A 12,987-nucleotide genomic window follows, 5' to 3' on the forward strand; every position below is an offset into this window, starting at 1 on the left:
AAAGATCGAAATGTTTGTATTAGGACTGAGATTTTTTAAATCTCTAATCCAAAATAAAGCTTCTTTCTAGTTCATGGCTGATTTAAAGTGGGATATCTGTACTGAGGTGGCAGGGGTGACTTTTGCAGTATTTCTCTTCTAAAACTTGTCATGTACTCATAATGCCTTCTCTGCTTTCACCAGCACTGGTGCACAAAATTTCTTATCTGACTGGTGTAGCACTACACACATGCACACATGTTTATGAGTCCCTAAAGATTATGTATAACACACAGGAGACTTCCAGCCAAGATGGAGGCCTAGACTGACATGCTCTGTCTCCCTCCACAGCTAAAAAGGAATACAACTACCACAAAACCATAAATAACCAGAAGTTCTAGAAAATAAATGGAAGTCCAACGTATAAAGTTATAGAGAGGCAATGCTCATCTGGACGGGTGGGAGGGGCGAAGCCGGGACAGAGAGGTCAAGCTGTGCTGGTGGCGGCAGCAGCAGCGATGGCAGCGAGACGGTGGTAAGCACAGACACCCATATTTAAGGGGGGGTGAGAAGCACCTGGGGAGCATTCCTGGCTGCAGACCAGACCTGTCAGCTTGCGATTCCAATGCAGGGGAAAGCAGACCCCCATTACCTTGGGCTGTGAGGCCCAGAGTGGGTGGGGACAGAGGAGGAGGCTCAATGGAGAGTGAACAGCAGGAGTCCATCTTGAACCCCCACCCCCACAGAAAATGCCACAGCGTGGTGAGAAGGGTTGCCCAGTTGTGACGAGTGCATAGGGCTCAGTCCCCTGTAGCATAGAAGGCATGACAGCCCTGCCCAGGAAGCAAAGGTAAACACAAAACTGTCAGGATGGCACAGATCATGATAGAGATCCCAATGAGGTGGCTGACCAGACAGCAAATATCTAAGCTAATGGATCAACAGATAGGAAATCTTTCTGAGGCTCAGTTCAGAGCTTTGCTTATAAAAAGGCTTACAGCTGTAACAGCAGATCTTAAACAAGACGGGGAAGGAATGAAGGCTAGTCCTGCTGAAATGAATAAAAACACATACAAAACTACTGATAAGGGAAAGAAAACCAGAATCAAATCAACAAATCGGAACATAGGGAAGGAACAAACAGTCAACCAGTGCAGAAAGAGAAAACGAAAAGTGAAGAAAATGATGAGAGGCTCAGAAACCTATGGAACAGCTATAAGCAGGCCAACATCCAAATCATAGGGTTGCCAGAAGGTGAAGAAGAACTAGAAACTGAAAAATTATGTGAAAAAATAATGAAGCAGAACTTCCCTAACTTGGAAGGAATAGACTTACAGGTCCTGGAAGCACAGAGAATTCCAAAAACCTGGACCCGGGGAGAATCACACCAAGACACATTATAATCAAAGTGTCAAAAATTAAAGATAAAGAGAAAATCTTAAAAGCAGCAAGAGAGAAGAAGATAATTACATACAAAGGGGTCTTAATAGACTCTCAGCTGTTTTCTCAAAAGAAACTCTGCAGCCAAGAAGGGACTGGCAAGAAATATTCAAAACGATGAAAGCAAAAACCTACAACCACAATTACTCTATTCAACGAAGCTGTCATTCAGAATAGAAGGGCAGAGAAAGTGCTTCCAGGACAAAGTAAAACTGAAGGAGTTCATCAGATGCAAACCACTGTTATATGAAATGTTAAAGGGACTTGTTTAGGAGAAAGAAGATCAAAACTATGAACATTAAAATGAAAACTATGTCACAACAACCAACAACAGAAGCTAGGGAACCAAAACAAAGGCAAACTAAGTAGGCAATGAGAGCGGAAAAAGAATTATAGGCATGGGGAACATTTTGGGGGGAAGTCAGCAGGCAGGGGGCAGGGGGCAAGGGAGAGAGATGGTAAATGAATTAAGAAGCATAGTAAGAGGGAGTGGAGTAGACAGGAAAATGTTGAGAAGAACTCTATGCACAACCAATGGGCATCGACTAAGGGGGGGGACAGCTGGAGGGAAGGGGGTCACTGGGTGGAGGGGAACAAAGGGAAAATGAATTGGGACAACTGTAACAGCATAATCAATAAAGCGTATTTTAAAAAAATAAAAGCAAAACAATGAAAAAAAAGATTATGTATAAAAATTATATATAAAGAGGTATAGATATATGGAGAAAGGGAGAGATGTATTTCAACAAAAGTGATTTTATAGGTCTCAAGACTTAAGAATTGCCTATAAACAAAGCTCACAATAATCTGCTTTTCTCACTTTACAGGTTGGCTTTAAAAGTTCCTTGAGTTAATGCATTTAAATGTAAATTAATAAGCTAAAAATGTTACATGAGTCTTTGCTTAGTTGAAATGTAATATTATTATTATTGTCAGCAAAATACACTTTCCAAGTATATTTACCCCTTTACCAATTATATTTTCCCCTTACCTTTGGTATCTCTGTTGAGGGAGCAAGAAAAGATCAAAGTTAAACTCAGGTGGTGGTGAAACTCAACAACTTCATCTTACCTACTGAATTTGAGGTTTCCCAGCCTTGAGAGAAAATAGGGAGGTGATTTTGTTTTATGTAGAAGGTTTATTTAGCCCCTAAGATCATAACCTACAAAGAAGGCCAGCCAGCCCTGCTTATTACCACTATGAGAACTCTGGGAGTCAGCTAGCTCTGCCCACCTCTGATCTCTACTTTCTCCTCTTGAGGTTCAGTAGGATGAAGGTTGAACTTGTCATGGGTGGACCATGGATGGGTAAGATATTCTATTTCAATTCTAGGACCTGTGTTACAAATTATAATGAAGCAGTTCCCTTGAACCTGTGATATGCCACATAGCATGAGTTTTCAAATCATTCTAACTGACGGACCATGAGCAAGTAAGTCATGTAGTCATGTAACAGAGATTATTTCCCACTTACAATTCCAAATACATTTTCCTTCTTTCTCCACTACGCTCTGTGCCCTGGGAGGCTTTCCTCCACCAAAGGCAGCAACTGGACAATCTTTCCCTCTGGCACCTGGATAGCTTAGCCAGTGGGAGGAACTGGCAGACACGAGGCCAGGGAGTTGGTCCCACTCCTTCACTTTCACTTCACTTTCACTGATTTTGGCAGTGGACCCTCTTCCACAGCTGGTTCCTTGTTGGTTCCTTTTAGCTCTGCCCAGAATTGTATAAAGGAGGCCAAAGGGATTCTTCATTAAACACTTTATTTAAACTCTTTACAGAGGTCTTTTTTTTTTTCCCTGCTGGAACCCTGATTAACATGACATCTATCAGCCTCATTTTTCTCATTTGTTGTAATTAGAATATAAAAGAGCCTACTTCATTGAGCAAGAGTGAGGATTAATTGACATAATGCTTGTAAAACACATAATACTCAATAGGCGCTTGACACTGTACTTGTTACTTAGTAAATATACATTTAATACAAAGTAGTTTACTGAATACTAATACACATGTATTAATATTATGAAGTGTTAATACTGAGTATAATACAAGGTAACTTACTGAACATTATCTCAGGAAATATTGGCTATTATATCATTTTTATTATTACTGCTGGCCAATTGCAAATAAATTGAGATGGCTTTGGGCCACTTCTGACTGAGAATTAATTTGAAATAGCAATTAGCAGACTACAGAGCCCAAATCCCACCTCCTGTACTCCTCACCACAAATAACCTTTGCTTGCTTTATCCTCCTCTGCTTCCTTGGCAGCCTTCCATAAACTGATGATTTCTGTTTCTTTCATTGTGTATGTGACTTTCTCAAGGTTTCCCTCAGTTGAAACTATTTTTTTCAATCCTCAAAGCATAAGGAAATTCTACAGTTTCTCTAAAAAATATATGATGATGACAAATTCAGGGATTTGGAGTATAGCCGACAACTGCAAGGATTTGAAGTTTCAGGAAGATGAATGAAAATCTTGAAAACTGATGTTGAAATTCTTTCACCCAGTAGTCTTCAGTAAGTTATTTTAGTCTTTCCAAAACTGCCTTTGAGTGAGCAGGTAAAATGGATGAGGAACAAATGGGAAGATGGATTATACTCACCAGAGGAGAAATTAGGGGGAATAAGTACTAAGCATCTTTTTTTCTCCCTCTTGAGACATAATACATTAAAAAATATTTTAGAAACAGCTCTGGAGAACTGGAACATGCTCATAAATTTCAAAGTCATAAAAAAATCATGTACAGTGGTTTTGACTCAAATAAGGCATTTTAAAGACACTAATAATAAACAGATTCCAAGTGACCTAATCAATTACCATTGTGGCTGTCTCTTTGTTTCCATTTATATGTACTGTAGTTTGAAACTAAATTAAAATATTGTCCATACTGGAGCCTTTTAGAAGTATCCTCTGACAATTTCACTGAAATGAGAACTCATAAAACTAATTTGGCTCCTAACAATATGATCCTTCATGACAACAACAGTACTTCATGACAATATTATCCTTCATGACAACTTTTCATTAATGAGATGCTTCTGAATTTTTCAGGTAAGTTTAAATCCATTTATTTATTCACCTTAAAAATATATTTTTAGGAAAAGGCAATGAACATTTATTGAGCACCCCTATCTGCCAGGTTATGTCTGCTGTTTGCATTCCTTAATTCCTCTCAACAACCTCATGAAATAGATATTATTATCTTCATTTCATAAGTGAGAAAGTAGTGATTTAGGGAGTTTCACAGAGAGTAACATGGCTCAGATCATAGAGCTGATATCTGAGGCCCAGTTTTTCTATCACATCAAAGAGGGGCATGACAGTTCCTTCTCTCAAGATCTCTACCTCCCTTTCAGGACAGGAGCCATGTAATGCTTGTAGGTCTGTAGGACACAGTCATGGTGTGCCTTTCTTCCACAGCAACCCTATAGCACTCAATCACCTCTCCCTCTTGTGTCTCATGGACTCCACACTGAACATATGTGATAACAAAGATTCATTAGATATTTTCCCACCTCATGCCCTCAACATATGCTGCTTTATTCCAGCAATCATTTGGGGTTCATGTCTATTATTAATCACAAATGCAATTTAGATTTTTCTGCCTCAATGGAAACACATTACATGGCTCCACATGACCTCAGTTGCAGATGATGTCAATCTTCCTTTTGTAATCCCTGCACCTACCCTCGGGATGGTCCTCCTTATAGGATAAAGGCTTCATGATGATATTCTCTAGCTGCAGGAACTTCCCCAGCCCACACACAGATCAGGAAGACAGTACCAGAGTGTTAAAACCCTCAGAGTGACCCCTCAGCCAACAAAGGGTAGGAATTGATATATAAATACTCTGACACCATCATTCTTTAATGGCAAAATTCTTAAACATGCACAGCATAGTTTTTAGGAGGGACCGTAGGGAAACTGCACCTCAATTGTCCACAGTAGTACAGTAGTCCCTCTCTATATCGCAGTTCACTTATCATGGCCTCACTGCGTCGCGGGATTTTAAAAAATATTATATTTAATTATTTATCGCAGATTTTTCACTATATCCCAGGATTTTGCGGCACTGTATATGTATGGTGTTAAAGTTACGTGGGTTTAAGAGTGTAGAATATGTTTAAGAACATAATAGTGTTTATAAAAGTGTGGAAAAGATTAATAAGGGAGTGGGAAAGGTTAATAAGAGACCAGGAACAGTTTATAAGTGTGTGGGAAGGGTTTATAAAGCCTTAAAATATATATAAATACTAAAATAAATGTAAGGTTCCTACTTCGTTGATTTTCACCTATCATGGGGGCTCTAGAATGTAATACCTGCAGGAATACTGTAATGTGCTTATCAATGTAACTTCCTTCCCTGTTTTTGCAGATAGGAATTCCCAGGAAGCTAACCCTAAGGAGATGAGTGTTCAGGAAATATACCAGAAAGTGCTCTCAGAATTAAACTGTGTAAAGGGAAGGGAAGGGAATGGAAGGGAATGGAAGGGAAGGGAAAGGAAGGGGAGGAAGGAGGGAAGGTTGGGCTGAGGGAAAAGTTGAACAGTAATGTAATTATTTTTAAAAGCATCAGCTGACCCCATGGGGAGATCTGAAGCTGGGATGGCTCTTCAAAGTTGTCTGAGTTGGGACAAAGATGCCAGAATACAATACCCATGTGTTGACAAGCTATTAGCAAATTCAGTCTGTCCCCAGGAAAGGGGAGTAACTAAGTGAGCAAGGTAAGACTCTTCAGTAGAGGGCAATATTTGGAGAGGGCTGACAGATAAGGGGTGTGGGGCCGGTTATCAGCAGCACTTCTAGCAGCTTGGGGAATAATCCTTTCCTTCTGTCATGGGGGGAGGGTTTGGTAAATGCATCACAACATTTACTACAGTCCACCCCTTGCTCAAATTCCCTGGAATTCTGCTGGGCCTTTTCCCTGGGGTAAACTTACAGGAAGAAAGTTAGGGGGGGGGTGAATGATAGCCCCTATAGCTAATGTAAACTCAAGGCCATGACTGGTGCCCATTATCTGACTCCTCTACTATCCAATGTGGTTTTTCCTCACCCCCTGCTAGCACTTCTGCTGGTCTTGGTGGCTTATCTCATTCTTGAGGGCTTTTAGGCTGGTCACTATTTTTTTCTCAAGCTGTGGCTGGTGCATTTATTTGTTTACAGGCAAAACTGTGCAGGGGGATAATAAAAGGTGCCTGAATGAATTGCTTGGGTACTAAACATATTCCTATATGCTGCTTTGCATGGGTAAAGGAAGCCTGACTTCCCCCTGATAATCTGCCAAGATAGTGACTCTTCTCGATTGCTTGTCCTTTGGAATGAGTAGTCCAGAGTTCCCAGAGGTTTCCATAACTTAAAGCTTCATGGGATTCCTGATTTATCCCCAAGTAGAAATATTTTTCTTTTGGGGGACCAGTATACTTAAAGATTCAAGGATGGGAAACAAAAAATCCCAAGGAGGGTCACTGGTAATGATGATAAATAGCACATCACCTCTCCTATCCCTTGGTTTCTGCAACTACATACTCTACATGTTGGGAATATAACACCATATAGTGATCATTGATTTAGAGTTTAGCTGGCTGGTTTAGCTCAGTGGATTGAGCGTCGGCCTGCGAGCTAAGTGTCGCTGGTTCGATCTTCCAGTCAGGGCACATCAGAGAAGGAAAACTCTGACTCCAAAAAACCTCCGCTGCCTTGCGGCATACCTCTTCAGGGGAAAGGTTAAGGGAGTAAACCCCGACAGAAAATCCGGAGCCGGAGTCCCTAAGGCGGTTTGACGTTGTAGTCAACACCGGCAACTCCTGCGGCGCACCTGAAGCCAAGCTGTATTGACTCCGTCTTTCCCTTGGACACTTCAGCTGCGAAGAGAGGGGGGGTCTGCTGCATGGGCAACAGCAGACCCTCCATATCACCCTGCCCAGGCTCTGTAGCTTCATCGCAAGATGTCGATTCAACACGGGAGGAGACAGATACCATGTCACTCCCGAGTCGGACTGCACAGCCATTCTCGGCGGTGCAGATAGACTCGTAAGAAGCTACACCATCGTCTCTCGAGATGGACGGCTGCCAACGACGACGATTTAGAGTGTGTACTGAACCCTTGAGTGTAGCTCCTTCTTAGTCTGTTGTCTCTGAACTGGCACCTCAACTGTACCTTCAAAAGGCCTTCCATCAGTGTATTAGACTAGAAGATTCTGGTGACATAATATGGGGCAGTACCAGTAGATCCAGAGATCATGTGTTCAATGCCATTCCCCCTCATCTGTACAGGAGCCCCTTGTTCTGATGTGATGTTATGTGGATTAAACTCTGTAAGCCCTTGTTAGTGGTGCTGACTAAGGCCCTACAGGCTTGAAATGGGAATCCTCACCAGAAATATGTGTTAATTCTAGTCAAGATGAATTTCTGCCCCTTCTGGGATGAAAGGGGTCAAATGGAGTTACCTCGGCACCATGTGGCTTTTCAGGGGATAGTGCTGAATCGTAAGTTCAACATTTGTTTCTGTTGTTGTCAGGATGCTCATATGACAGTAACAATAATTCAGTCACCATTGTTGAAGGAAGGCATGTTGTTGGTCCCATGTATTATATAATCTCCATTCCTACGCCATGGCCAGTTCATTCACGTACTCATTGTGCTAGCACTCAGGTGCCCGGTGACAGAAGATGGATGTTGTCATCTGACTAAATCACTCTACTTCCTCTGTTATATAGTGCCTCTTCTGTAGTAGATGCTCTTTGATAGGTGCTGACATGTGATGCAGAGATCTTCGCTCTCTGTTTCCATTCTCATAGATCCACATGCTCCTATATCAGACCTCCACATCTCTTCTTCTAGTTTTTCTCCTTCTCGGTCTCTGAACAGCCAGATAAGCCATTCACCATGAGTTAATGTCTTAGTTCAGGGAGTTATAACAAAATACCACAGATTGGGTGGCATAACCAACAAATCTTTATTTCTCATGGTTCTTGAGGTTTAGAAATCCAAGGTCAAGGTTCCAGGTTGTGTCTGGTAAAGGCCCTCTGCTTGGTTTGCAGATTTCTGTCTTCTCTTTACATAATCTTTCTTGCTGTGCGCATGTGGGATAAGTGGATTGGGGTTGACGGGAGTGGGTGAAGTGGGCACAGATTGCTCTTGTGACTCTCTTTACATAGGACATTAATCTAACCAAGAGGGCCCCACTCTCATGGCTGTTGTGTACAGGCCTCAGCTATTGATAACCAATTTTTTGGCTAGACTGCCCCTTGGCCCTTGTGGTTCTTACTATTATTACAAGATGCCCTTCAGCAATAACCATCAGGATCTTTGGGAAAAAAAAAAGAAGAAAGGTTTATTACTTACAGGACTTGGAAATTACACAACACACCTGGGGCCACAGAATGAGGCTGCAGGGTAGAGAGAGAGTGAACATGGGCCTAGGCTTTTGCTATTATTGAGTTGAGGGCTGGGGCCTAGCGTTTTGGGGCTCACTCTTTATTCATGAATTTACAACATAAGAGAGAGAATTTAAAGCTCAGGAAAGAGAAAAAAGCCAACTGACTCAAGTGGTCAACCAAAATCTCTAAAACAAAGGGGTCACAGTAAGGGTTGGGGATACAGGAGAAAGTTGGGGGGGAATTGTGTGTATACCTGGTCTTGGCTGGCAATATGTTTATTCATGATAGTCATCCTTGAAGTGGATGTCTCAGCAATCAAAGTTTATGCCAGGCACTTATATTACAAAATAATAATAATAATAAATAATAATAACAACCACAATGCATTACAGTTGCCAACTCTAATTCTGATTACCCTTCAAAGATCCACTTTTAAATACAGCTGACTCTTGAATAACGTGGATTGGAATTGTGCGGGTCCACTTATGCACAAACTTCTTTAAATATTTTTTTTTATTTAAAAATAAATTTGCATGTAAGTGAACTCATGCACTTCAAACCCACGTTGTGAAATGGTCAACTGTATTTTCATTCCAATAGAGGTTAGGAATCTGCGTGTGCAGAGGGCTGACTTTAGTTGTGTGGATTTTCCACTACCAGGTGTTTCATGCCCCTAACTCCTGCATTGTTCAAGGGTCAACTTTGCCATCACATTGGGGATTAGGACCTCAACATAATAATGTTGGGGGAACACATTCAGTCAATAGCAGATTTTATCCTTCTCCATAAGCTATTTATAAAGAATCACTCCTTCCTTCTCCCCCAAATGTGGCCATAAGTGTGAGCTGAGAAAGAGGTACAGGTGGAATAGCAGGGGATGCCAAGAAGGCCTGGGACAGCTGATCATGCAGCTTTCTTATTCCCGCAGTGCTGCTCATGCCTGACTTCTGATGCGTCATTTCCATCTTACAATGGATTGTTGCTGGGCCTCCTTGATCTCACAACTATGGGTCTGACAGACCCTAACAAATGATAGAAGCTCTGGCCACATCGTGACTTCTTGCTCCATTGCTTACAGGGCCCATAGGCATTCCAGAAACTGCTTTTTCAAAAAATGTATAATTTTTCACTGCAGAAAACATGTCTTGATCCTGTACTCTAAAGATCCACATTACAATTACGATCTCCTCTTAAGGCTTGCTATAAACTCCACATGGTGTCTTTTTCCACCACAGATATGATAAGATCTGCTGGATCACATGGGCAAGAATCAGGGCACCTTGCACTTTAGTGGGAGCCTTTTGTTGAACATATTCATGTTCAGCCGGCATCCATTCACTCACCCCATTTGCAGAAGTGGAATATTCTTCCCCCAGAAATCTTAGAAGCCCATTGGGCGTTGGGTTTCCTTCTTCATGGTGGGAAATGTATAATGCAATAATTTTTCCTTTACTTTGGAGAAGAAGTCTGACATGTCCCAGAGCAATGTACCCCTAAACATTTCATTGATAGGGCTTAGTCCTGCATCTTGATTAAGTTCTGTCTTACACTCTCTGGAGCATGTGTGTTTTACCAAGATCTTTCCCATACTTGCCATTTGTTGCTTGTCTAGTCAGATAGTGAGCCAGGGTGAAATTCTAGAGGAATGTCAGATTGTATAATGACAGAGAACAAGCAAGTAAACCTAGTTCTGGGGCAAGACTATACATACAGTATTTATGGTATATTATAGTCTATTCCAAGAGAATGCAGACTGTTTCTGATCTTCCTTTCTGATGGGAATGGAAAAGAAAATATTTACCAGATTAATGACTGTATACCATGTGGCTAAGGACTTGTTCATCTGCTCTGTTAGAGATACCACAGCTGGTCCAATGTACAATTAGTGTAAATATTTGGTTAAGCTTATAGTAGGCCATTTTCAGGACCCATTTGGCTTTTGCATAGGCCAAACTGGTGAGTTGAATGAAGATATAATGGGACCATCACTCCTGCATTCTTTAAATCTATAAGAGTGATATTAACCTTTGCTATTTACCCCATGATATTATACACTTTTTGATTTCCTATGTTGTGTGATTGTAGCAGCAAGGAAGGGGTGTCCACTTGATGTTTTGTGCTGTAATAGCTCTTATCCCACAGGCCAAGGAACCAATGTGAAGATTCTGCCAACTACCAAGTGTATCCATTTCAATGATGCATTTGGTGATTGGAAAAATATTTACTGACTAGGCCTGTGAACCCAGTGAACTCACTGTGCAATGGATCGTGGCCATCCTGACATTTCACATGCCTGGGTATCAGTGCCAGCACACTCCCTGTGTGTCTAATAAGAGTTCCTAGAATATTTGGATATTATTCTTTCCCTAGTACATAGTTTCCATAGTAAATGACCAGAGGTCTGTTTGGAGTTGTCTTGGGAGACTCATTTCTATATGCACTTCCCATGATGTAGCAGGATCTTTTCTCCAGGGGAACTGGCCTTCTTCAGCCAAAAACAGGAGCCAAAAACAGGCTGAGGTCCAAAAACTGGGCAAGAGGTCATAACTCTTTATTTTGATGCCTGATCTTAGCCCTCTGTCTGTCCATCTTGATTTTTTATTTTTATTTTTTGTTATATAGGTTAATACCTTTGCTGGTAGCCCCCTCATTGCTTCTAGTGGGTAATTGCTGCCATCTTACTTTTATTACTTCTAGAATCTATATCCTCATTTTTATCACAGAGCCCAACTCTGTAATGGCTTCTCTTACAAAGCGCCCTGATGTACAGAAGAGGAGAGCATCTCAGGGATGTTCGAGGCCTTCTCAGCAGATTTTTTATTGTTTCAGTGATTGGAATATGCTCCGGGCCCTCCCACCAACCATGGTTGTGTGATGGGGTTTCCTGTATTATAATATATTCAAGCTGCCCACTTTTGGTCCTTAGTTGTCCTATCTGCCACAGCACCTCTGGCAATTCCACTTCATTTAGGAGTTTGAGAAAGGGATGATCCAGACCAAGAACCACCCCAAGAATGTGCCTGCCTTGGGGTCTTTTCCATGGTGTTAAATCCTTTATCCCAAGAAAACATTCGCATCTTGGCACACTCTGTCCTTATCCCACTTCACATCCTACACCAGCCCTTTATTTGGCACTCAGCAATTTACTTTAACATGCACTCTCTCTGATCTTGCTGGCACATGTTAACTAGGTCCTGCAGGCCCTTCATAGTGTAGTCCCTCTCCTCCCATGGCAGAACCAGCATTTGTGTTGTGAGCTCACTCTACTTACTGGTCCGGTGGCAGGAGAAGGGGTGGGAAGAGATCAAAGGAGGCCCACGTTATTTTGCAGTGCCAAAGGAAATGCGTTGCCTCTAACAGCATCATCCACTTCTACAAATTCAGAGTCCCAGTGGATTTTGAGGATTTAATATTTTCAAGTGCATCAACCTGGAAGTTGCCATCTCAGATGTTAGGTTCCCATTATTGCAGACCTGGGTAGTTTGAGAGTTCAACCTTCTCTGAAGCTCTGGATTAAGTTCAGGACCAGGTCCTCAGCTTTCCCTGCTCTTTGCCCACAGGAGAGGAGAATCTCTTCATCTGCTCCAAAAAGCCTTTTGGCTTTTATATCTCGCTTTTAATTGCTGATCAATCATTTTGTGCCTACTCTTATCTTGTAAATTATCTAATGCCTCCAGCACTTACTAATTCTTCCATATTTCTCAAATGCCTGGTACATTGCACTTCCTAGTGCATTTCCTTTATCAGTTTGCCATGTGTTTCAGTTCACAACAGGTAGAAGCACTCACAGTTGTACTGCTGCCTTGTGCGGGGGCTGTGTGGGCTCCTGGACAGCCAGCTGTCTGCCATGGGATTCAGCTCCAGAAACCCTTGTTTGCCTCTCCTTCCTTAAACAACTTCCAGTACCCACCTTTGCAGGTCAGGCTCCCTGGTGGATAGGGAGATTTAGCAAGCAGCACATGTATTTGGGGGGCCTTTTAAAGATTAACACATGAAGGGGGAGGGAAGCAAACAAGATTAGACAGAAGGAGAAGTTGAACATGAGGCAGTGACCCCCACAGGAAGCTCCAAAGCTGGATGACCATTCAGATTTGGGTTTAAAATTAATGTGTATTTTTAAAGTTAAGTTTTCAGATGTACATTTTTATGAATTTGGCTAATACATTTTAGTCCAATATTTATA

General features: G+C 41.7%; 1 protein-coding gene across 1 annotated transcript in view; it reads left to right on the forward strand.

Annotated features, from left to right (window-relative positions):
- LOC150019896 (intraflagellar transport protein 46 homolog) overlaps window positions 1–12,743 on the forward strand; it is a 41,318-nt gene extending 28,575 nt beyond the window's left edge. Inside the window, exon 7 of the mRNA XM_090267378.1 lies at window positions 12,552–12,743. Coding sequence (XP_090123504.1) covers window positions 12,552–12,743 — 192 coding nt within the window. The remainder of the gene's footprint in view (window positions 1–12,551) is intronic.
- Window positions 12,744–12,987: the final 244 nt, after the last annotated feature.

The sequence above is a fragment of the Furipterus horrens genome, unplaced genomic scaffold (assembly GCF_987537825.1).
Source record: "Furipterus horrens unplaced genomic scaffold, mFurHor1.1.pri manual_scaffold_2, whole genome shotgun sequence".
Classification (NCBI taxonomy): domain Eukaryota; kingdom Metazoa; phylum Chordata; class Mammalia; order Chiroptera; family Furipteridae; genus Furipterus; species Furipterus horrens.